The sequence below is a fragment of the Galeopterus variegatus genome, unplaced genomic scaffold (assembly GCF_000696425.1).
Source record: "Galeopterus variegatus unplaced genomic scaffold, G_variegatus-3.0.2 Scaffold8195, whole genome shotgun sequence".
Lineage (NCBI taxonomy): Eukaryota > Metazoa > Chordata > Mammalia > Dermoptera > Cynocephalidae > Galeopterus > Galeopterus variegatus.
This window is the reverse complement of record NW_007734306.1, coordinates 27132-54297: the sequence shown is the minus strand read 5'-3', so window position 1 is coordinate 54297 and position 27166 is coordinate 27132. Positions and strand designations below refer to the sequence as shown.

Sequence of the window (27166 nt, the reverse complement as noted above, 5' to 3'; positions counted from 1 at the left end):
TAGGCTTTGGGAAGTTTCTTTATTATAATCATTACTATAATTATTAAAAAATAAACTTGGTCCAGGTGCAGCCCCAAGAAAGGCAGTTCAATTGGTTGAGCTCAAAGTTGTTAATTGTCTTTCCTTGTGATTCCATCTCTTTGTCTGTACACAGAAATAAAAAATGTCTGCATTCCTCACCCCCCAACCACATACTTCTCTCTCTTCCTCAAAGAAATAGTGCATCTTGGGACAGATCTCCCCATGGCTCTAATACCACCTCTGGCTGTTACAAAACTCTCAGTTACTCTGTGAAACAAAAAAATAATAATCCTAATTACTCATGGTTAGCCAAAATACTAAATGGTCCTTAAGAATTGTATATAAGTAACTAGGAACAAAGTTATTCAACTATTTGCATGGCAGGCCTGGGTTAATTAACTAGAGAAAAGCAAAAACTTCCCTTTAAGATCATTTGCATGAGTTTGTCTCAAAAAAGCCATCAGCTTAAATATGCATTAACCAAATATCCATGAGGGCAACTCATTAAGAGATGTGCTCCATGAGAGTGTATCACTAATGTGGAAGGGAGATCATGAGAGGTAAGTAAGTGAGAAGTCTTTGTCAGACTTGGAAGGAACTCAGATGCTCTTAATGGATCATTGGAAATGAAAAGGAGAGTGCAACTTCCAGTTCGTGAGTTTGACCGTCTGCTGATAGTGCATACATTTAGTCTTTCAATTAATTAGTCTTTACAAAATATTTCACAAAACTTTTTAACCTATAGAAATTCATTTCTATACATTTAATATATTTTTATTGTATAAATTATTCTCGTCTTTAATGCCTTCTTTCAGTTTATAAATGGCAAAATAGACCATCAACAATCCTAAAGCTAATCCCAGGTGGGATTCCCTCCTCTCAGTAAGGTTAGTCCTCCACACACTCGTGAATTTTATGAAATGCTGGTCTTTGCAGGTGCCAAAGAAACCACATACTTATCCTCTCCTGATAGTATGCCGTTTCCAAAGGGACTCTTTTCTTTTTTCCTTCTTTCTTTCACTTGCTTGTTAAGAAACCAAAGGAGGTGCATAGTTATAAAATTCGAAGTGTACCAACTACAGATGTGGGTAATGGGAAAGTTGGTGAGGTTCGAGTGCTGGCAATTTTTCTTTAAAGCAAAAAACACAGAGAGCTCAGCAGCTAAATCAGCTCTGGACATCTGCTGGGGTGAGGAAGCTGCCCGTCTCCTGGGCAGAAGGCCCATCAGAAGTTCATCCCTACACCTGGCACTTTGAGCAAACCAAAGCCTTCCTGCACACTGCAGTGTCTTTTCTGTCCCACCCTTTGGCCCCTCTGTTTCCTTCATGGCTTCACACAGTTTGTGTTGTACATTCATAAAAATTCACATTGACTGCAAAAACATAAATGCAACAAAAACATAAAAGCCTCCAAGTAGTATATTATATATGTTTTGTTCTTCTAAATGCTCTTCTGTCGTTGTCAGAGGCGCAGTAGCTAATTTATAACTTTTCCTTTGAGGGAATCCAGATGAAAGGCCCAGATTGCTCTTCAATAACAAGCTTGCATTGGTTGTATATATCTTCTAAGGTGTCTCCTTGGACGATAGCTGTAACCAAAGCAAACACACCCAGAGTTAGGAATCATTCTCTGAGTGGTGAAGAACAATCATTACTTACACAGCAGAAGCTCATGTCAGTGACAGACAACTCAGCAGGAAGCTTAATATTACTTTTCATTAGTAAGAAAAATAAAATTTACATAAGGAAGGTCACATCAATGATTTAAAGAAACACTTTCAATACGTCTCAGATCAGTAATAAGTACGTCACAGTTTCTGCACTTTCTACACGTCGGTTCATGTAGAACAATTTGGACAATGAATCATTCATTTATTTAACAGAAATTTTATAGGTGCCTATTCTGAACCAAGCATTGAGCTAGGCTTTTATCACTTTTCAGATTGAGAGTTCTTTGTTTAGCAATAAATCTGGCCTTTGGCAAGGGTCAGTTATTCAGATATTTTACACAGAAGAAATAATAAGAGTTTGAAACTTTAGTTAATCTCCCCAGCCCCCCAAAACTTTAATAGAAAACCCCATTCATTCTCTAAGTGATCTGGCAACTTCAAGGACACCTTTTGGCCACTATTTATAAGAATCATAAAAAGAAGAAAATATAAACAAACAGCTGAATTGTATATTACCTAAAACACCAAGTCATTTGGAGTACATTTTATTTTGTACTTTGAATGAAAGTCATCTGTAGATAGATCTCCACAACACATCAGTACTATCCATATGACAACAGGAAAAATAAATTAAAAATAAATTGCTACTGGGGCTGGCCTGTGGCTTACGCGGCAGAGTGCAGTGCTGATAACACCAAGGCCACGGGTTTGGATCCCATATAGGGATTGCCAGTTAGCTCAATGGGTGAGCATGGTGCTGACAACACCAAGTCAAGGGTTAAGATCCCCTTACTGGTCATCTTAAAATAAATAAATAAATAAATAAATAAATTGCTACTGAAACATGGCTCAGATCTTCAAAAACAATACTCAGAATATAGTAACTATTGTGTTTTATTACTGAATATAAACCACTGGTTAAAATGTATATTGCTTTGATTTAATTTTGCTGCTTGGATGTTCCTTTAGGATGAACCATAACTCATACTGAAAGAAACTTTACTTAATATTACCCAATTAAAAATATTTGCAAACTGCCAAGCCACTGGCACTTTCCATATTCTCAGTAAGATAAAAAATAAAACATCTAATTTCACATAAGGTAGTTCCGGAGGAAAATTCTCATTTTTCAAGCTTTGAGAATCTCTTGTAAGGCCAATTCTACAAAGTTTGATTACTCTCTGGAGTTAATCGGTCACGAAAGCATATACAAATAGAGAACTCAGGATACCCAAGAGAAAAAAATCTTCCTCCAGTCCCCAAACTTCATAATTCCAAGGAAATATTTAATAAGAAAAAAAAGTTTTGCATTGAGACTTGAATTAACTGAAACACAGGGAGGCATTTCAAGCATGTTTTTCAAGTGCTGGTGTTGGGGAGATAGACCTATAGGTCATGAAAACAGAGAATGGCAACCCCAAGGCTGCATCTCAAGACTAACTGTTTTGGACATGGCCCGTTTACAGCCATAAAAGTTTCTTTTTTGAGTTTTCTGATGATATCAGAGAGATAGTTTAATGAGGTATCAATACCCAAAATCTCCTTAATAGCTGGAGATAGTGCAGGGGCATCTGTGGCTCTTGGTTTTGAATAGGGCCAACGGGAATCTGGGAGCTGGCTGCAGCTAAACCCATAGAAGAGAAGCCAGAGCTCTGAACCAAATGCATGAAGCAGAGGGAGACTCCCTGCGCATGAAACAGGTGTTAGGGATTCTCAACAGAAGGTTTTAGGGTCCAGGTATACCAGGCTCAGAGCCTTCTCTGTGCCAAATGTCAGACAACTTATCTCCTTCCTCATAGTACTAGGGTAAGTGAACTTACCTGTAAAATATTCTCCAAATTCTTGTTCTAGCTTAATTGCTCGATCATAGGTTTTCTTGGCTTGTTCCTCTGTTAGACGCTTATTCATCTCCCTGATAATGAAAATGAAGGTTTGGTATTAGAACACAAAGGGAATATACTGCATACTAAAGAATTAAAAATATATGGCAAAAACAAACACTGCAGGAAGCATAGTGCAATCTTGGCAGCAGCTTCCTAGTCTGCATTCAGGACTCCTCTTTGTTGGAATAATTTCAGCAGTTTGGACTGCCTGCCAGGGAGCTTGCTCTCTCAGAGGGCAGTTTCTTGGTCCCACACTGGATAGAGGCAGAATGTGTTTCCTTATGATCTGGAATCATTGGTCCCTGTTGTCCCCTGCATGCCTCTAGAGTAGAGCTAAACTTTCTCCATGACAGATCTTAGGATATTTAAATAGGCTCAAGTGTCCCTCGAGGCCTTCATTCTTCAGAATGATCTGTCCTCCTTCCTTCACCTATTTCCTCATTGGATACAGTTTCTAAATCTGAACTTTGCTGGTCACCCTTCCTTCGACTTTGTTCTAGTCTATCTCGGCCTCTCTTTAATGTGGGACATAGAATTGAAGCAAATCTTCCAGGGGTGGTCAGAAGGAGGAGAAGAGATGGAGGGAAGGGGACGTACGTCTTGGTTCATTAGGGCCCCTCAAATCTGAGAGAACTAGACTTGACTGTTCTTAGGTCCTGATGTTGTGAAAAGCTTTGATTTCTTGACTTCCTTATTTGCTTAAGGGCTGCTGATCCTCCTCAATGTGCATCTGGAAACATGTGGAGTGCAGAAACACAGAAAGTACTTCCAAAGCATTATAGAAAATGGGGCAGGTTCTTTAGGTATTTTTCAGGACAAAAAGGCATTTCGTGTCTCCTGCTACTCAACTTCTGCAAATAGCAAGGCACATCTACAACAACAAAAGCCGTGAACATCCTCTGTTTTTATAACCAGCTCAAGGATCTACTGATGGAGGATTAAATTGAAATGTACACACAATGGAACAATCAAAAGTGCCAGGACCAAAAATTTTCCAATAGGCAATAAGTAAGGAATTTAGTCAAATAGACAGGATAGAGGAGCTTGGTATAAATGATTCTCTGATGCTTACTTTGTTTATCTTTGTTCTGATAGGAGAATTGGCTGTAAAGGTATTATGCCTGAGACTATCTGTCCTTTTCTTTTTGTTAATGTGTCAACCATTGGTGTATCTTTAACTGTATATACGAGTTGCTTAATCATTGTAAGATTATTTAAACCCAACCTAGTCTCAAGAACAAATCAAGGTGGGAGAGAAATGGAAAATTCTCTAATTCTCTCTAAAACCAATCTACTGATTCCAAATGAGTGGCAGCTTTATATTCCCATGTTCACCAGGTGTTAAAAAAAAGTCCAGCCAAATGCAAAGACATTTTGGTTGCCCCCCAATACATCACAGGTGCATGTAGAATTTCATTTCGGAGAGCATTACTGCCTTGAATGCAGCTTTGGAAGCCAGAGATCTGGGGCTGGAACACCTGGTCTTAGTCAATTCCTTTTTCAAAGCAAATGAAGGAAATTGTCTAAGGAGGAATTGTACTTTTAATAAGAGTTATCCAGGGTGAGAACTTAAGGTTTTGTTTTTTTAAAACCAATTTTAGGTCAAACAGACTTCCTATTATACCTAGACCTGATATCTTTCAAAAGAGACTTATTTAAAAAAAAAATCAAAAAACTGAGGTTAGATATTAACATGGTCTTTGGACATGATGCTGAAGGCTGAAATATAAAGTGGGAATTTCTTGAACTCTTAATGCTAAAATAAATTCATTTTGTCCCGAGGGATGGTATTTATAATTCTTTTCCCAAATAGTCATAGCTCTAGAAGTATAAGTGAATGCCACTCTTGGGTACAGAAGATGCTGGGTTACACCAAGGAATACTTTTCAGAGAAAGATGGTGATTTGCTCCAGATGTCAAGAAGTCATGTAGTTCTGGATCTTCTTTGAATTGCCAGGTCTGTAGTGGTCTGTCTTCTCTGAATTCCCTTTGCACTTACATACTGATGACTTAGTTTAGGTTTTTAGCCTCTAATATATGAACTTATTTTGTCTCCTTGTCTAATCTGTGAGTTCTCTGAGGGCAAAGACCATGGCTTGTTTATCAGCATGTGGCATGGAGCCTGATTCAACACTTATTTGTTGAATAAGAAGTGAGTGAATGAACGAATGGAGAGCTAGACAAATGAGCATTAATTATGACATAGTTGAGGGCAGAGGGAAACACAGGGCATAATGGGAGCAAGAAGGTAAAAGCAGATTGGAGGTGGCAGGGTGTAGACACAGGAAAGCTTCTCATTGAGATGGGGGTGGGGCGGACGGAAGTCAGGTAGCAGCACAATATAAAAAAGAACATCTCTTTCCTACACACCCTTGATTTTATGCTCCTCTGAAGAGTCAGCTATGTATGTGCTTTATGTGGATGATGCACTTGAGAAATAACATGTGTGATCATGTATCAATGCCTAAATGTGACAGTTGCCGTGCTTTTGTTCCAGCTGACCTAGCATTCACTCCTCCCTGGGGAATGGGCAATTCATGCCAGCTTTGCTCCTAAAGTAAAAGCCTTGGAAAAGAGTGAGCAGTAAAGTAAACATCCAGCATTTAATAGTAAGATTGCATTGGTCTGAATGTCACCATCACTGCACTTGAGACCCACGAATATGGCTGCAGCAAATTATGTCAGATTCATCATCCTCGCTGCGGAATCCAGCCTTCACTGTGTTTAATTTTCTCTGGTGATGAGTGGCTGTGACAGCACCCTAAGGCAAAACTAAATAAGTCATATCATAGCTATGGAGGGAAGGAGCCCTTCTCCTACCAAGTGCCAGATGGGACTGTCTCCCAACACCACACTGGACCAAATGCACCGCTACCGCTGCTCCCTCAGGCCTTCCTGGGAAACAATTTGGCCTACCGTGTGTTTATGATGTGAAGACCTATTTTCCTATTTCTGAAATAGGTTTGATGCTGTTCCCAGGAGGTGAGGGCCACTTTTTAACTCTTCTTTTTAATGTGTAAGCATTCCTTATAATATTTATGAGGCTCTTATAGATTATAAATTACTTTTGAGTAATAAAATGTGTGCTTGCTTAATTCACTTGATTTACTTTGTGCAATGCCCAACACAGTATCCTACATAAGGAGAAATTTAACACATGCTGCTGGGGTTAATAATATTAAGAACCATTATTTTATCATTGATAATTATTTTCCATGTGCCAACTATAGGAAAAGCTTTTCACATCATAATTTAATACCCAAATTCACAGGGCTAAAGGTATTTTCAGTGACCTCCTGATTTTATTTTTCATCCTGGTAAGAACGCGTGTCCATCTTTTATTTACAAGAATATATTCTGCTTTTAAGATACATCTCTGGCAGTTTCCCCAGAGACTGACTATGTATTTAACTCGATTCTCTCAGGCTGCCACTCGGGCTACTGCAGTCACTTTGCTTCTTCATCCTCAGAAGAGACATGGTTAGTTGATGTCCTCTGCAAGTAACTGCTTTCACCCCTGGGATGAAGCAATTTCTCTTTCCTTGTCCTGTCTGTAAGCATTGTTTTCCAGTATGCTGTGGTTCCCTGCCAAATACTCTACAGTCTTGAGGCCCAAATGGAGGCCGTATTTGAGCAGGGCTCTTGTAACAGACAGTGGCATCTTCTCTTAAGTTCTCTTGGAAAAGGTGCTGTTTATGTGTTGTAGAATGATAAAATAGCTTCATTCCTTTATAATGGAGTAACTTTGTATCTTTTATAATAACAATAATAGCCACTATTTATTGAGCACTTACTGTGTGCTAGAGACTACATGAAGAGCTTTACATTCGTAAGCTTGTTGTTTAACCTTTACTCTAGCTCTGTGAAGTACTTCTTTCTTTTTTCGTGCAGCTGAGCTTTTTTGTCAGCCAGAGACATGGTTCAAGTGAAGGTAAACAAGGAGGGGCCAGGGCAATGGGATCAAATGATATTGGGATGGATTATAAATGTGACTAGTTTAGAGGTGAGGAACTAAATCTTCCGGAGGTCGAACAAGTTACCCAAGGTTTACCCAAGGTCACAGAACTGATCAGTGAAACAGCAAAGACCCAAACCCAGCCGGACCAATCTTCAAGTCTCTGCTCATCGCCTCTTTGCTCCACGACCTTTATCTACTGTAGCTTTACTTTGTACGGGAGTTGCCTATACTGACTTTGTAGTGAAATTGTACATATCTGTCCAATTTGTTTACTGATTTTTTTTTTTTTTTAAAGATGACCGGTAAGGGGATCTCAACCCTTGGCTTGGTGTTGTCAGCACCACGCTCAGCTAGTGAGCAAACCGGCCATCCCTATATAGGATCCGAACCTGTGGCCTTGGTGTTATCAGCCCCGCACTCTACTGAGTGAGCCACGGGCGAGCCTTGTTTACTGATTTTTTTTTTTTTTTAAAGATGACCGGTAAGGGGATCTCAACCCTTGGCTTGGTGTTGTCAGCACCACGCTCAGCTAGTGAGCAAACCGGCCATCCCTATATAGGATCCGAACCTGTGGCCTTGGTGTTATCAGCACCGCACTCTACCGAGTGAGCCACGGGCCAGCCTTGTTTACTGATTTTTGAGGAAAAATATTTCACAAGCTCCTTAGAAAAGGAAAAAGAGAGAAAAAAATCTGAGTCACGCATTGCCCCCTTGTTCATAAAGTGTGCACTTAATATGGAGCTACTGGTCTAAGTTGTAGATATTTTACTGCCATGCTGCTAAGAAAACTCCCTATTAAGAACAGTGGTCTATATGTGTGAAGTTTTAATTAAGGAACATTAGAATCCTATTATAGAACAAAGCGAAATGCCAATGGAAAAAGTCTTAAATGCTGTCTGCTCCCTCTACAGAAAACCCACATGTTTAGAAAGATTTACCTATGGAACTGCTCTTAGAAGTGAGCAACAATTAAAAAATGATTGCTTCCTATCATTTGGAAAGTAAAACAAAACTAAAAACCCAAACGAAACCAATATACCCTCGAAACAATAACAACAAACCAAAACCAAAATAAACAATTTGTGAAATAAAAAAATAAATCAAGAAACATTAGTGAAGATGTTTTAAGGAACTATTGACATTATCTCTATTGTGGTTCAAAATAACTTTATCTTTAAAAAAAAGGGAATGCTTAAAAATGAACAATGGCATTTCCCATTTGTGAACGTTTGTGACAAAGAGCTGAGCTGTTAACAATTTGCTGTGTAATATGGAACAAGGAGTTGGATGAAGGCCCGCAGTGCCCTCTACTTACATCAGAGGTTCCAGAGACTTGGGTTTAATGAAGATGGCAATGGGATAGAGTTGGGCAACTTGTAACCGCTTGATAGCATTTCCTGATACATCAAGTATACAGTGTTTGCCCTGGTGGAAAGAGAAGAAAATAATGGAGTTAATCCAGAAAGAATGACCATGATCCAACCAAAAGAAAATGTTATGTGTGTTTTAGAGGACAGAATGGGTTGTTAAATTTCTAAAGGTTGAAAAAAGATCACTGCAAAGAATAAATGAAAGTTGAGATATAGGGTCATAACTGAATGTTTGCAATAACTAGTATTTATTAGATCCTTACTAAGTGTCTCTCACCGGGCTAGACATTTTACTTGTGTTCTCTCAGTTAACTTTATTTTCTTAAATACCTTATTCTCTGCTCAGAGAACACATGCAGCCATATGTTATGTGACTGCGTCCATTCTCATGAAGCTCATAACCATCTCTGAAGACAATTGTTGAGAAGAAATTCCCAAATCTATGAAGTAGGTATTATTAACTGCATTTTACAGAAGACCAAGGCTTATACATATTAACTAACTTGCCCCAAAATTCAGTGCTGGTAGCACTCAAACCCAGGTCTTGGGCACTGACAGGATTGTTAGTTGGAATAAATAGACATCTCGTTGTCTCACCCTGCCTGACATCAAACTTGGAAAAATCGTAATCATACGAATTTAGGACAATTCCATAAACACATGCTTGGTGTTTATATGTATTCTGCCCTATAAGTGCTCAGTCTAGATGGCAGACACAAAAAGAGTTAACTTAAATGTTATATGGTTAAATGCTGAGACAGTCTTGCACGAAGCTTGTAAATTTCTTGTTTGTTAACAACAAAAAAAGCCCTATTACATTATAGCACACCTCATTTAACTTGGCTTCCACTGCAGTAAGTCCTTAAAGCAAGGAGCTGCTTTATAAAATATTTCTGAAAAAGTCAATACATTTGCCACATCATATTCCATCTCCTGGAGAGAAATGGCCTCATTATTCTGAGGCTAAAAGAACTTTACGCGAGAAGAGAAAATAGCATTTTATGCAGATAGGAACAGTCCTAAATCAATAATAAGGGATGAAAACTCATCTATAATATCCACATGAAAATGCACAGAGTCCAGAGAATGCTTGAACTCTTATGTGAGAAACACACTGAGATGGTTCAAGCCTTTATCACTGAAGTAATAACTTCCAAATTTGCTGTCTGTGAAGTGCAGCAGTTATATAAAATGCATAAATGCTGTTTGAATATTCAGTAGTCAGAACATGTCAGTTAACGAAAGTTGTATCTCCATGTTCAAAGAAGAAAATAGATACAATTCTGCAGAGCACTCTGAGTGTCCTAACTCAGAGCCTAACTTTTGAGAGAAAAAATAGACGAAACTTCTTAGTGTATTCTCAGATAGACATTAACATTTCTCTTTAAAATTTTTTATCAGTACATCAAAAGGAGGAAAAAGGTCATGTCGAATCAAATCAACCCAACAAATATTTTCTCCTATGAAATCAGTCCTCTGTGTCCACAGGAAATAGAATTTCTCTATAGGCAGATCTTAAAGCCATACTCAGGTGCCTTCCCATCTGTCCCGTCTTGAACATTCTCCACTTTTCCATGCCCCTGAAATTATCGGCAAGAAGGGAACTGCAGCGTCTACACCTCCTCTAAGTGGGAACTTCTGCCAGCAACAGGCTGGGCAGTCCTCTTCCACCTCCCCCTCCACCATGAGGATGTCAAGTTTCCAGAGAGATTAAAAAAAGTAACTCTAACAAAAGAATTGAGGATCCTTATCTAGACAACCAAGAGTAACAAAGCTTCCTTAATAAATTCAGTGTTGATTACTGGAGCTTCAGATAGTGAATCTCCATAAACTTCAAGCTGTTAATTGCCTTTAGGTTTATAGACCCCTCCCCCAAGTCAGTCAGAATACTTTATTCAGATTAGAACAAAGATTAATGACATTGCTGTAAGGTGACTCTCTGCTTGAATGTCTTAAAAGGAATATTTAATCAAAATTTACAATTGCAATCAGGAAAGAGTAATGACCCCAAAAATGCAGTTTGCACCTAGAAACCTTCTTCAGGGAGGTGTAAGAAGACTGGTGAACATACCCTTTCTGCTACAAATCTCACAGACTGCACGCTGGTTCCGTATAAATTGTCATTGTACTGGCCAGCTTCTATAAACTTGTGCTCTTGGATATCTTTTTCCATTTGTTCTCTGGAAATGACAAAGTGGTAGTCTCTGCCATCCACCTCGTAGTCACGCTTTGGCCTCGTAGTATCTTTATAAAACAAGAAATGATGAAATTAAGGTGCATTTACACTCATAATCTTCCTTTATACCTATTTTCCCCATCCCATTCTCAACATAAATACATGGAAATATGTGATATGAAGGACCATGACACAGTTAACAGGTATAAGTCTTACCCTCCCACCATAAACAACCACAGAACTGGACAAAATATATGGAACTATTGTTTTCAGGCATCAGTTGACAGGTAGTGATGCACTGTAATCCTTGAGAAAAGAGAAACACATGAGGGGGAATTCTACGTTCACCCCACCTCTCTGCCTATAGGCTATTTTTAAGTGAAGAGGCTGGTGGTTGCACAGTGCCAGGAGACACCAGGTTTCAGCCAGAACTGGGCGTTTGGCTGAGACCCCAGAAAGTCCACATTTGAGAAGGCTACTCTAGACTTTCTTTTCACAAAATCTAAAACCAGGTTGCAACTGAACGAGCTGATCTGTCAGTGAATTATTGCCTCCCATAACAAAAACTTAATATTCTTTAAAGGAAGAGAACAATATCCGTACTCTCAACAATATAGCATTATGAAGCTTAGCATACAATCAAAGATTGAGATGAGCAAGGGAGCAGGAAAATGCATCATAACCAGGAGAAAAAAAATGGACATACAGTTATAAATATATTCAGGAATTGAAAAACATGTAAAATAAGGCAATCACAGTTAAGGTGGGACTAGAAGTCAGCAACTTTAACCATTTCACGCAAATTTTCTGGTAATAAGAGAAGGGGAAAGCAATCTAGCAATATGAATAGAAAATGTTAAAATATTTTCAATTTTTGATTCAGTTTTTCTCTTTCTAGGAATCCATCTAGGAATCTAAGCAATCAAAATTCAGATACAGTTTCAATCTTAAAGATGTTCACTATATTAATTTATAAATAATAAGTATAACATTATACAATTATATTTTAGTTATAATTCATAATCATGAAAAATGGGGGAAAACCAAAATGTCTACAAATGAAGAATGATATATGATCATTTAAAATATTTATATAAGATTTTAAATAATGTTAAGCAAAAAGAAGTGCTCAATCTCATGGAAAAATGCATGCACAGAAAGAAAGAGTAGATGAAAATCTACCAAAATATTAACAGTGATGTTACGGGCCAGCCCCATGGCGCACTCGGGAGAGTGCGGCGCTGGGAGCGCAGAGACGCTCCCACCGTGGATTCGGATCCTATATAGGACTGGCCGGTGGGCTCACTGGCTGAGCGCGGTGCGGGTGACACCACACCAAGGGTTGTGATCCCCTTACCGGTCAATAAAACGACAAAAAAACCCCACAAAAAACAAAAAAAACAGTGATGTTACATCTGGGTATAGCGTGGGATTCTGTGTACTTTTAATTATTTTGTTTAACTTTCTTTTTAGCATTTTCCAAGTTTTGTACAATGAACACTTATTAATTATCATAAAATAGTGCTATAAATGAAAAAAAGAGAAAGAGAAGAGCTTGCAAGACGGAAGGGAAAGTGAAAATGGTGCTTAAGGATGTTGTGCTTCTTTCTCTCAAAAGTGGAAGATAAACTGGCAGCTGCTGTAAACACCCTATGGGTGCATTCGCACCTTCCTATCCAAAGATTTTCTCCGGATCTCTTCCCAGAGCTCTTGCCGGGAACTGTTTCATGAGATACAGCAATTGCCCTAGTCCTCTTTTGCCCATGTACTGCACACATACACTTGCTGCTGTTCTTAAGTATTCCAGGTGACAACTGCAGTACCAAAATGCTAGAGACACTTGAAAGCATAAAGCTTAAAAAATGTAGAATGAGAGAAAAATGTTTGTTAGGATCAGATTTAAGAGCTCCAAACCTAATAAATTAAAATTTTCTAGTGTGCTTGTCTACATACATAGATGGTCTCCACGTATTTCTATGTGACATAGTGGGGGTGGCGATGCGGTACATGAGTAGAGAAAGTATGGTGATGGCAGGGAGCGGAGAGTTAGACCAGACAGAATCTTACAGGGCTACACTCAGAGGGACCAGGATACCTGATGATTGTCTCGAATGACAAAGAAAGCAGATTAAAATCTGTAGTGGCCTAGAGAGCAGATTAAAGTCTTATACACTTTCTTGTATTCATCCTCCCAAGACCTGAGACCATCAAAACACATGGGAAAGGCTATTTGATTTTGGGATTGACACATGGCCTTAAGTGATCCTGAGCTGGTTTTAATACATGGTTTTGCTTTTGATCTCTCCCATTCTGTGGAAAAAGACGTTTCAGTGGCATTTCAGTCAGTCTATAAGAACATACTGATCTGATGCCTATCATAAATCCCATGCTGGTTTAAATGCTAAGGAGGTTACAAAGATCCATTCTGCCTTCTAGGGAAGTACAGTCAGTTTGGAGAGAACATTATTATACTTACTAAATAAAGAACAAAACATGGCAGCATAGATGAAAAGTATTAGGCAGAGAAATTAAATTAAGCACTTGTGTTATAGGTAAACGATCGTATGTGAATCACCAGCAAGTCTACTGGAGGAACAGAATTACCTTTTAGCATCTTATAAGGATACATGCTTTTTTCCTACAGAAAAGAAAAATGACACTTACGAGGCACGCAGGAGCCAAATTTATCAGGGAATTCAGATATCAAGTCGTCATTGATCCGATCCTTCATGGGGCCCAGGATAATCACTGGCCGGGTATAATTTACTGCAGAGAGAGAAAGGAAGATGCAGATGAGGAGAAAGACTTGGAAATGACTGCAAAGGTGATTCTTAAGGTGAAATTGTCAGTAAGAACTACTAACGGCAATGCTTTATTGGATAAATTACCTATACAGCCCTGCAGAGGGAAATCGATATTTAACACTCAGGATGTTGGCTGTGCCTACTTTCTGAAATTTACTAACAGTGAAAAGCAACTGCAGTGTCTGTCATAGAAAAGAACCGTTTAAAGGAGTTTTGCTTATTCTCAGGTTATGCCTACACAATGTCAAAACAGCTGAATTTAGTCAATTGAGTGGGAGAAAAAAAGAATCTAAACCAGCTGTTTGGCCATTGTTTAGACAATGACTTTAGAAAGTAATTGTTAGTAGTAATGACACCTTATGTTTTTATAATTTCCTTTCCTCAGCTCAAAATACTCTCTATACTCTGCTAGGTTTTTCTTGATTCCTTTGTATCTGGGATTAGGAGGAACCCTAAAGTTCATTTGGTACAACTTCCCATCTGATGCTTGAATTTTCTCTACAATTTCCTTGTCAGTAGGCACTAGCCTCTATATAAATGCCTCCAGGAAAAACTCAGGCTCCTAAAGTAGCCCACAGATGGCCTGTATCTTAGACGGGTCTACTGCAGCGTCCTTCTCAATAGTGAGCTGACATCAGTCTCCCAGGAGATTTTAATTCTGTGGCTAGGGATCTTTAGTGTTCCTTCCCACTGAAGACCACTCATCTGGAGGCCTGCTCTATCCCCTTGGGAGCTGTTACTGCCAATGCCCAGCAGGGAAGTTGTCTGTTTTGTGAAAAGGTGAGAGAGAGGAGAGAGGAGAGAGAGAGAGAGAGAGAGAGAGCAGAGTACGGTCTGGGCACAACTAAGTATTAAGCAGAGTTTATTTTCCTTAGTCCTCCATTCTTTCCATCCTTCAATGGTGTCACCTACTATGGCCTAGAAATCAGGAACCACAGCATGCTGGGAAACTTACTTTCCTGTCTTGTGACAGGCTCATAGGAAAGAATGAGGTCTTCTTGTCCTCCTGAGAAGAGAAGAAAGGAAAATTACAGTGAACTAACAACCAGTCATACACTACAGCTACAGACCCACCCTGCTCTGAAACACAGGGAACAGACACAGTTCAGGATTAATTTTCCTTGCTCTGTCTCCTTGAAGTATTCAAAAATCCTTTCATTCTCATAAAAATTTAGTGCTATTTTAGTGTTAGGTTATCACATAGTCATAACTGTAAGTAATAACCGGCTGCTAGCTATCTACGGTGGGGCAGTGACCTGTGAGACTGCTTTCTGCCTGACGTTGAGAAATGGAGCGCCAGGGCCTCTACTACCTAGTTCACGGCAACGGTCAATCCAATAGCTTGCTGCTACATAATCAGAATTTCTGTAGTTTTAATTTCATCTCCTATTTTATTTCTCAAAGAAGCACATTGTTCAAAAGCAAATGTCTGCTTGTTTCGTTTATGATATTAAAACTTCATTTCTATATATTATGCAAGAATTTTACTCTAATATTAATTCATCAGGAAAATGCTGAGGGTCAATACAAGAAGATCACTGGTTATAATTGCTGCTAAATCACGCCTTGAAACTCCAGAGAGAGAACTAAGGAGGACAATGTAGTAAAAGTGTCAGTCTCTCCAAAGTCATTTGTTATAAGCCTTCTGATTTAGGGTGGGCTTCAGGTCAACAAATAACCATGGAAAGTAAATTGGTTTTTGGCAATTATTTCGTCAATCATCTGTTCAGTCCAACTGATAATTGGTTATGGGATTGAGCCCAATTCAGCTGCAAACCCAGAAGGTCTGCACTTATATTGGCATTAGGCCTACTACTGCCTAACCTTTGGTGGGGAAACAGGTTAGGGCTGTAGAAAAGAACTTCCTGTCTGCTGGAAGACGTGGAGGAGGAATGGAATATGATGAGTTTTTCCTAAAACTGAAGGGCAATTAACCTCATTGCTTTCTATCCTCCCCACCCCTGAAACACATTCAGTGTGTCAATGCAAGGTACTGTTCCTTCAATGGCCACAGTGCCAGGAAAAGGTGAGCTAATTTTATAAAATAAGTTAATGTTATAGACGGTTTTGATAATGAGAACTGATTTGAGGAAGTTAAGCAATATGTGGGTGAAGCTGTGAAGTACAGATGTCTTCTCTGGAGCCTGGGTAGCTGGGGGATGGAGGTGGGTGTTTTACTTTTTTAAGTGTGAGAAATGGCCTTGGTGTAAGTCATATCTTATTTCACCCTCGAGGAGGGCTCACTCTCGGAATTTGCACTGCTATGCCAAGCTACTTCCTACAGGCACAGAGAATGGGTTTTGATGCTCCTTCTATGCAGCATCTACCCAGGGCTGCCCCAGAAGTGTTCGGGAGACTTTCCCACATCTGGGCAGGAGTTTGGTGTGTGAGGAGTCAGATTCACAATTTTTTGTACTCTGGAAAAGAATGATTCCCTTTGAATAAATTAAAGTTCTGAAATTTACAGAGTCCAGGACAAAAAAAAAAAAAAATCAAGGTGATTGATTGCTAAACCCAGTTATTTAAAGCCTGAGATATGTAGAGGTCCTAGGCATTCAAAAGAGAAGTGTAAAAATTCTTGGGGAAAAAGTATAGTTTTAGGGATAGAGGCATGACAGGCTAACATTGCAATGTTAGACTTCAAATTTATAGGGAAATGTTTATGAAATGATTAACATGTGACAGGAGAGTACTGACCACGGGATAATGAAAGTTTTAAGTGTCACGTGATACTTGCACCTTCCCCTTAGACTAGGAGCTCCATAAAAGCAAGGACTGAATTTCATTGAACTAATATTCTGATTTCAGTCATGAGAAACAGGATGAGCAATGAGGCCAAAGGTAGGTTCTATTTTGTGTTTCTGTCAATATGGTCATTTCACTTTGGGAAGTGTGGTTTACTCTAAATAAATACAACACATCATGCTTCCATAAAAATCTCTTTCCAGTGATCTTGCAAATCATTCTCATGGGGCAGTCTAAAGGCAAACCTTACATAAGAGGTGTGATGTCAGTATGTAAAATTTGTGACTCAGAAAACCAGGGCAAAGCATAGCTTTACTTAATTTTGTTAGAGAGTTCTATAGTTCCTTGTTTGTCCATTACTTTTTGGTTGACTTCTCTAGTTATAAAAAGTGCTGGTTCTGGTTCAGAGCAGTAGTATTGGCAAACAGCAATGGCAGTTATCTCTTATGTCAAGGCCTATCCCAATCCTCGAGGCCCTGTGACAATCAGGTAGTGTATGATACCCAGCAGGACTGCAGGGAAGCTATGGAGGTTGCCATTATATAATAGCTGTGAATTCAGCACCTTAAACCAATTTTCACGTTCAGGTTCAAGAATGAGGAGCCCTAGGGGTAATGGGAAGGAGACAAAGAGGGGAATGAAAAAAAAAGTCACAGCAATGAAGGGAAAAAAACCATGGCTGTATGGCACTTTGCAGGCCTTGAGGGGCTTTCATATCTGTGGGCTTCTATTTTTCACAGCCATTTCTTGAGGTAGGTTCTCTGATAATGCCCATTTTGCAGATGAGGAAGCTGAGGCTCAGAGATATTAATGAGTGAGGCCTGTCCGTTTCCTTTGCTAGTTAGCAGTGGAGTCAAGATTTAAAACCATACCTCTCTTTGATTCTTTGTCAGGTATATCACACATTTTTAAAGGGCGAGGGAAGTAGAATTCTCTGTGGGGCTGGGGGTAGAGGTAGCACTTACAAATGAACAAAGGATAGGGGCAGAGACAGAAGCTGAAACCAGGTCAGTCACTGAGGCCATAAGGTGTTCCATCTGTAAACACTAGCTTTTTTTTTTTTTTTAAATGCTGCTGTGTCATCTGCATAAAGCAGTCATCTTCAGTAGTTTTTCTATTTTTTGTTCAAGAGGGGTTGGCACTTTATAATAACAGCTGACAAAAGGTACCAACTATTTCTTAGTCTTGTTTTGGCAACCACATGGCTGAAAGTGGGAGAGCAGCACAGAGCTGTGTGTGCACATCAGCAGCTGTCAGAGACTTGGCAGAGGATTGGTGTTTAAGCTGGAAGCAAGTCACTATGGGAGACCCTAATATGCCTTCAGGATAGAGAAAAGCAAGGTGCTGTTCTTTAGGAATTCTTGGAAACTAGAAAAGAGAGAGGAGGGAAGTAAAGACCAACAGCAGTGCATTTAATGTTCTAACTTTAGTTTTTGGTGCCTGGAAATGATGATGATTAAGAATAAATTAGGTTCTTAGAGCCATAGAATGTTAGTGCTACTAAAGGGTTGCAGTTCTTGTGATTCACACATGGCAAGTACATAGCCCATGTTGTTACTCCCCTAGTTCGTGTCCTTGACAGACATCACAAACTGATCATTGCCAACATTACTGCTGAGCCTCAACGTGGACTCAGAATACTTCTCAATACAACTCTTTAGGCAGTTATTACCAATTGGTCAGAGTTGGAATCTTGATTAAAATTTATTTGCTATCTTTGTTCTAATCTGAGCTACTCACTTTACGCAGGAGAGAACTGAGGTTCAAAGACTTTGAGTAATTTCTTCAAGATCGCTAGTATATTAGTGGCTCAATGTCTTCATATAATGTTCAGAAGATTAAATTAGTTAATGTAACTATAGGCCTTAAAATCAAGTTTAGTACCTAGCAATGTAATATAAATGTTGCTGTTTGTATTAATTTGATAGATGGTATGGAATGGTTGAAATGTACTAGATAAAACATCAAGAGACTTAGATTACAAACTAGAAGAGTGCAAAATATGCGGTGTTCAGAATTAAAAGGTCTTGCATAGACTTGCAGTGCGACCACTTAATAGTAAGGTATGGAGTCTCTTGGAGCTTCAGATTCCACATATGTAAAGTGGGCTGTTAAAATAAGATATATCTGATAGTTTTGTTGCAGAAGTGAAATGACATAATAAAGGTAATAAAAAACTGCTTTATAAAGACTGGAGAACTAGAGACATCTAAGGGCAATATTGAGAAAATCGACTTCAGTGGAGAAGTCTTGGGTCTCCTCATCTGAACATCTCAATTTCACTTAGATCATTTCATCAAGATCTTCTTTTGAAAATCCTACTTAACTGATTTAGCACCAATGGATTAGAAGGATGATCATCAGCTCCCACACATCCATGACAATGTAAAGAGCTTTACTGAGCTTTGAGGACGGCAGGTCTTCAGCTGTAGAGATTTGTGTAGTTCCCCTTATACCTGCTTGGTATTTATTGCCTCCCAATACAAGGGCAATTGAAAGGTATGATATAGAACAACCAAAAGTACGAGCCTACACTTTACTACTTTATTGGCAAAGAAAAATCTGGAATTAGCCCATAATTAAGATAGTTTTGAGGTAGCATTTTGCATAATTAGACAATGTGCACTGTAATTAACTGCATTTTATCTGGTACTCCATATAGTTAGACTTGGAAAAATAATGATTCTATAATGCTTGAGATAGTGCAGCAAAGGTCTGAGCTATTAATTAGAAATTGAGGTTTCGTGCTTGTATGTGTGTATTTCAGAAAACATATGGGACTTTTGAGTAAGGTTGCCACAATGGGCATCTCCAGGATGCAAAGTGAATGCTGCCCACTGGATTATGAAACACAGTGGCTTGAACCTTATTTCTCACAACTGACATTTTTAAAAGCCATTTTGCCCCCAGAATGGATAGGAATAGTTCTAAAAGTAAAATATAACACCTGGACATCAGTGAAAAAAGGATCTTTTTTGAATTTGTTTATACTGTTATTTATAAGACAGAAAGTTAGTCAAAATTTCAGCAAATGCCAGGAATTCCCTAGAAAAATGCAGCTTATTTTGATTCCAAAGTTGGCATTTTCTGGAAAACATGTCTGTCCCAAGCCTCTGTGCCTTTTGTTGCATCACTGGCCTTTCCAGAAAGTTTCTTCTTCATCTTGTCTAGCTGGCTAGTGCCTCATTTTTCTAAAGCTCAGCTCAAAGGCTACTTCCTTTCTGAAACCACCTCCGACGTCCCCACTAGTATTGAGCCAGGCTTCTATCCCAGTACCTGCCACACTTGGTTTACTTTTTCATTTATGGATCTCTCCTCTATGTATGCTGAGATCCAGAGTGAGTGGTTATTCATATAGTGCCTCATGGCGTCCCTGAAGAGGACCTGGCATATAGTAGATGCCAAATGAATAAATGAATATTTCTCTGGAATTCCTCATATTTCCATCCTGGAGAAAGAAATGCCATTTTTCTTCTCTGAGCTGTGACAAAAGCTCTTCTTACTTTTGTTCATTTGTGAATAAAACAATCTGAGTAGTGACCTTCTGTTACCTTAGATAAGACCCAAACCAATACAGATTATTAGACTCCACATTTGCCCTATTACTATCATAGAATCCAGTTCCAGCTCCTCTATTCTCATCGATAATTCAGTATGCTTGCAAGTGTTTCCTTTATTCACTCAATAAACATTTATATGTATCTACTATTTGAGACTGAAAAGAATTATTGATGTCATCTTGGAGCATCACTTCAAAAACTTGTGAAGCAGCTGAAAGCCTTGGACCAATTTTTATAATTCAGTGATTTTGGGGAAAAATTTTCCCCCTCTAAGAGGGGCCTATAAAATACTCTATAAAAGAAGTACCAAAGGAAAAGGTAGTTCTTGTATACACTTTCCATAAAAAGGACTGAAAACACAAGGCATAATGTTTCCCTTTTCTGTATCTGTATCTACTAGATGGAAGCACAACACCAGAAAATTAAAAACTGAACATTGAGGAAATTAGTGTCATTGGTCTTTATAAAATCCAACAGATGAGTTATATTTTTCCTCATACTAACTGAGGGCAGCTCAGGTGTCAGGGAGATAAGCTTTTTTTTTGTTTACTTCTTCTTGGCCTGGTTTCTTGTTTTAACATCAAATAAAGAGAGGAGGAGGCATAATTTTTCCAAAGTTGATTATATTTTTCCTCATACTAACTGAGGGCAGCTCAGGTGTCAGGGAGATAAGCTTTTTTTTTTGTTTACTTCTTCTTGGCCTGGTTTCTTGTTTTAACATCAAATAAAGAGAGGAGGAGGCATAATTTTTCCAAAGTTGGGATAATTATAATATTATAATAGGAAGAATACAAATGTTAAGGACCATGTACCTCCATCTCCCATCGTTTTTTTTTTTTTTTTTTTTTTTGTGCTTCTTTCCTGTTTTCACCAGTTTGATTCTCCAAAACCTTTCCAAAATCCAAAGTACATTTGCCATACTCCAAGAATACTATTTGGCACTCCATCTCAAAAAGGCATGGTTTTGTAAAGTACTATGCTATAACGGGGAAGAAAAATACCCAAACACTTCTAGTTTTCAATTAATACTATATTTAAGCAAAGGCAATACCAATTTCTGCCTTGGTTTTTGTGGGTCATATGGATTGGGCCTGCAGTTTTCTAATATTCTTGGCAATTGCTTTTTGGGTAACCCATTTCACCAAGAAGTTCAAATTAATAGTGTAGAAATTGTAAGAATTCCCATGATAATATGTATCTATGTTAGTCACCAAAAACCAGTATGTAGGTGGTAAGAAACCACAAGTACTCATCAAAAGGATGTGCTTGGTGTTTGGTGAATATTTTCATACACTAAGCAAATGGCTTGAGGTGACCAGAGATCAGAAAGAATTTTTAAATATAGTAGTTACCTACCTTTTCAGTTAAGCTTTCTGATTCAAAAAGATTTATTCACATTTTTAAAAAAAGTGAGTTCCTTTTTCAACATCAGAGGATGAAACTTTTTCATTACTTCTCCAACCATCAAATATATAAAATTATATGTATTGTAATGTCTACCTTGAAATATTAATCAAGGAGAAAGTGATATAAAAGATTCACACCTGATTTAAAAGGAACACTGTAATTTATAAAACTTCTCTCGTAAAGAAGAGCCAGAAACAGAAAGGAAAAGGCAAAATGGGAAGGAAAATAAAACCTTGATGACTTTTCAACCCTCCTGCAGGAAGTTTAAATTATTTTGGGGGTAAATTGTCAAAATCCACCCGGTTGAACTTTTCCTGGACCTTCTGTGTGAGGATTGAATCACTGGGTCACAACCAACCATGACTGAAATTGTTTATTAGCAAGACTACTGCTGCTTGCACAAATCACATAAGGTTCTGCTGATGGCCTTACGTCTTTTGTATCTTTCCCCATCAAATGATGATTTCATTTCAAGCCATTTGCTTTGGATAAGGATGACAAAGGGCAGCAATTGAAAAACAACAACAAAAATCTGAAATGACCACAACAGGCAATGGGGCAATTGCAAAGAAAAGAATCGCAAACCAAAGCAGTAACTTACGGTAGCTACTTTCGCTATCGCTGGCATTAGAAGAAACATGTTCTGCAAGAACAGCACAGCAAATTAAAGAGATACCAAGCATTGGAGAGCAGCCAGAACTGAAAGAAATGCACTCATGCAAGGCTACCAGAAATGTGAGCAAAAGCAAGTAAAAGGCCGCACAGGAGACTGCATTAAGAGAACCAGATAAGATAAAGAAGATGAAAACTTTATCTCCATTTTACAGGAAACTGCTGCTTGATTGCTGTTTCTTCTTTATAGCAAACAAAGAAAGTATGTTTAATTACAAAAAATGTATAACGTCAACCCAGATAATTTTCATTTTATAAACACTATGATCCATTCATACAGTTCTGATTTTCCAGATTCCTGTTACAAAGGCCAGTGAGTCTCAGCCGAATGTTTTCTTGACTATAAATTCAAGAGCTTCTGGTGTGTAAGGCACTGTTTTCCTGCAGATATTTTTGTTTCTCTATTTTAAAGTATTTTATAGAAACACTGCATTTGAAATCACCAACTGATTCCTAGAATCCCTTAATTCACAGGATGAAAGGGGATACTTGAAGATCTTTCCTGCTTCAGTGAGTGAGTAGAAAATCTTGGAGGAAGAAATGAGTCACTAAACAATGTTCTGTGAATCAGCTCAATATTTCCTTGTTTTCATTTTAAGATTCTCGCTTGGGTAGCTATTGGATTCTGGAGGAACAGAACAGACAGGAGATAAATGGCCTGATACCCAGCATAAGTGCTGGCATGAAGTATGTTTTTAATTCATGCTGAATGGCTTACTTATACAGTAATATTCCAAATTACCACACAAACACAGCTTAGCTAACATAACAGGGATATAGTGGTTGTATGCCAGAATTAGAGCTTTTATTTCTAAAATCATTTTCTTTCAACTGAACTATTTGTTAAGTTATAGAAGATAAACTCATTGGCTTATCAGCTTTTTTGTATATCACTTTAAGTGAGAAATATGTGACTGATTCCTGAAGCTAATTAGCAATAACTTGCTTTTGAAAAAGTGACAACTGTTGCACACTTTTAGCAAAAGGAAAAGAATATATAGCATTTTTCTCTAACAGTAAAAAAGTGCTTTAAATTGTATTTGATATTATACATTCTTGCCAATTGGATGGATTACTTTTAAAGTATGAAACTAATAAAAACCAAAGAATGGGTTAAATTTACATGAATCATTTCTTTTTATATTATATATACCAGAATTATATCACTTATTTGGAGACACACTTTACAAGTGCAAAGAGATACTAGGGAAAGAAATGTGGGTGAGTCTTTGCAAATCCGTGTTCTATTACTGAAAAGAAAGTCAAGGCACATACCCAACAATAGTGTATCTTCATGTACATTATTATCTTAAAGTACTTTGAATTGGGAATGACAGGGTTTTGTTTGTTTGTTTTTGATTTTTGCTGTTTAAATCCGTTCAATTTTTAAAAAGTAAATATAACATTTGCACATTCTGGATTTAAAAGGGCATCACTCGTATTTTTGACACTCCAATAGCAATAGCTCTTAGTGGTGGTCATTTCATAACAATATATTAAAATGCTTATTCCCCCCAAACTAAAAATTTACATTCTTTTTCTGGTGGTGCTTGGTGCTATTCAGATAATGTCAAAATCAATATTTGAACTTCAGCCACTAATTCAACAAAAATTTCATATCATATCCCATATAGATAAAGTTTTCATCTTTAAGGAGTTCAGTACTCTTGATTAGATTCTGCTTTCTACATGTACATATCTAAAAAAAAGTCCAAATTAACAGTTTCAATTATTAAGGGTAACATTGTGCAGGGTTATATAAATAGCTGTTGAAAACAAAGTGCAACTCAATGCTATTTTATTTTATACGAATGAAATGAACGGCTTCTATAAATATTGCCCATAGCTGTTAAATTAAAACAAACAAAACAGAAGAAAAAAATTGAACATGTGATACAGTTGCAAATGACACAGTACTCTGTTCTCACTTCAGTGGTACCTACACAATGGAGTTAGTATTAGAGACAAATCATAGTATAGTATATTGATACATAGGATAATTATTTTTAATTGTTTAGTGCAATGAGACACAAACTAAAGACATGAATAACTAGTAAATGTAAAGGTTTTATATACTTTATTTTTCACTCTATACTACAAAATGAAAACCTGATTATGTAATGCAGCTAATAAATCACTGATAGAAAAGCAAATTAATACATATCTAAAACTTTATCATACAAACGTTTCAAGCAGGATCACTGCAAGTCAAAAAAAAAAATCAACCAGAGTTAATAACAAAGATTTATTCATGGAAAATCAAATAGCTTAATATTTATTTTTTGAGAACGCATGTTTCTTTTGACTATAAAACAGCTCCTTTACTAATAACAAAGTACTAAGATTATGAAATTTGGTAAGGCCATTAAATATTTCCATGTGAAAAGGCAGAAGAAAGAATATAAAGTACATTTCTATTTTGCTCTTCTAGAACATTTAGCTCATCCTTTCTTTCAACATGGCTTCTTGCTCTCTGGGAGTTATTAGGAGGCAGAGCAAGTGATGCTGGGGTGGGCATCAGGACCATGTTGATTATACCACAGGGTCAGAAAGGGAGGATGTTAACTGCAGCAGAAGTTAGAGTGCCTGACACACTTTGCTTTTCAATGCTGACATGCAGAACAAAACGACTGAAAATTATTTTGTAGGAGCATTCACAGCTAAGTAACAAATAAAACTTGTATCTTGTGCATGCTAGGAGTGAAAGGCCCTCAAGAAAAGGAACAAAAGCCAAACTCAAAAGGAAAGGAAAAGAAAAAAAGTTACAGTGACCATTCCTGGAAACTTACTCAGAGTCTTTGTTCCATAACCGTCGTCACCTAATCCGGGGATGTCCTGCATGGAAGTCCCCAGAGAGAGCAATGAGAGAGGAAGAACAGCCACGGAAGAGGAAGGAAGAAGTCAGTGGAGTTGAAATGAGTACTACCATGACAGACCGTGTTGCCTAAACAATCTGGATCCTGCTCTCTCTTCCTTTGAAATGACTTGTACCCCAAAATCCCTGGGCTGAGACTCAAGAAGAAAACTCTGATTTGTAAGGAACTTAAAAGGTTTAAGCAGAAGATTGTAAAAAAAGAAAGAAAGAAATATTTGGTAAATGCCACTTTTGTCCACTGTTGATGTTGCCACATAAATATCTCAGGTAGAAGAAATGATCTACTCAATTTTATGACAAATTCATAGATTTAGTATCCACTAATACAAGCTCATGGCTCAGAACGTAAGTAACATTTGTTGGGAGGGAAAGAGTGAGCAAATGTGCTAGAAATCAATATAGATAATTTAATTGCTCCCAATTAGCTAGCATTCCAAAAAATACACGTGGCAATGAGATCCCATATTTCTGCCCAGAATAGAATTTGTCTCAAGCCCTAGAGAGTTGCCTAATAGAAAAGGCAAACCAGACCCAGTCCTGATCAAAGATAAATGTTGGTCAGAAGCGAAGTCCCAGCTTCAGCAAGTCCCTTTCAATGACTTCTGTGAAGAAGAGCCACGTGAAGGAAGGATCCAGACTGCAGTCAAACACTGGTCACAGTAGTAAGACCTGACCTGCCTGCCTGCCGTGTTGTTTACCTAGGCATGTGGCGTGGGATAGCCTATATCATGCGTGTTATCCGTGAGGAATTTGTTTCTTTTGTGTTGCATGTGACATTATCTCCAAGAATCTACTTACGTTCAGGATCACTGGTTTCCTGCTCACTCTGCTCCTTGTTCTTGTAGAATGGGAATTTTCGTGAAAAGATGAAGCTCTTTTTACGCTTGTCATTGAATGACTGTGAAGGAGAAAAGGCATGGGGCAAAAACAGGGGACGTCTAATTGTTGTCACACTCATGCTGACAAAACAACTAGATTGTAAAAGCAGAGAGAGCTGTAGTGACGCAAGTGGATACTCTAAAGAGGTGCCGCAGGGTTCTAATGGCAGTTTTTATTTTCCAGGAATGCAAATTCTGAATGATGGCACCTTGGAAAAATTTTCTCCTAATCAAAAGACTGGTTACAGATAAATGGTGATGGAGAGAAAGTCTTCAATTGGAAGCAGAAGACCTGAGTCTATTCTGAATGATGGCACCTTGGAAAAATTTTCTCCTAATCAAAAGACTGGTTACAGATAAATAGTGATGGAGAGAAAGTCTTCAATTGGAAGCAGAAGACCTGAGTCTTTTTTCCTGGCTCTAGATCTTGCTAGTCCATCACTTCAGATGGGTAACTGAACCTCTCTGAACCTCAGTATCTTCCTCTGCAAAATGATGGTAATGATAGCAGCTCTTAGGTTATGAGACTCTCATAAGATAGTATAAACATCAAGTGCTACACAAATATCATCTTATGATCATCAGGTAGAACACGCTTTATTAGAGAAATTAGTTTTCAGTGTCGTGCTACACAAATATCATCTTATGATCATCAGGTAGAACACGCTTTATTAGAGAAATTAGTTTTCAGTGTCGTGCTACACAAATATCATCTTATGATCATCAGGTAGAACACGCTTTATTAGAGAAATTAGTTTTCAGTGTCGTGCTACACAAATATCATCTTATGATCATCAGGTAGAACACGCTTTATTAGAGAAATTAGTTTTCAGTGTCGTGCTACACAAATATCATCTTATGATCATCAGGTAGAACACGCTTTATTAGAGAAATTAGTTTTCAGTGTCTTCTAAAATACCTTGAATTTGGGTTACTTCAGCTTGGATTTAATTAAAACTGCACAGAGAAATGTGTAGATTTATATGATAATTGTAGTCTCACACATAGACATATGATGATTATAGTAGATGATTTTAATTTAAAAGACATTTTAAAGATAATTTAGCCAAAGCCCTCATTTTGTAGACAGGGAGTCAGAGACACAGAGAGGTTGAGTCCCATGCCAATGTCACAAAGCTAGTTGGTGA

At 38.0% G+C, this 27166-nt stretch overlaps 1 protein-coding gene across 1 annotated transcript; it reads right to left on the bottom strand.

The window, feature by feature from the left end:
- Positions 1 to 26041, bottom strand: LOC103608242 (disks large homolog 2-like). The gene is made up of 9 exons (XM_008592695.1): positions 25939 to 26041; positions 25055 to 25100; positions 22195 to 22236; positions 14837 to 14887; positions 13742 to 13843; positions 10973 to 11145; positions 8847 to 8956; positions 3511 to 3602; positions 1 to 1609 (listed from the first exon to the last, which is right to left on the bottom strand). Exons 1-9 carry the CDS (start codon positions 26029 to 26031, stop codon positions 1503 to 1505), a joined length of 816 nt encoding a protein of 271 aa, XP_008590917.1. The 5' UTR covers positions 26032 to 26041; the 3' UTR covers positions 1 to 1502.
- Between the last annotated feature and the right edge of the window lie 1125 nt (positions 26042 to 27166).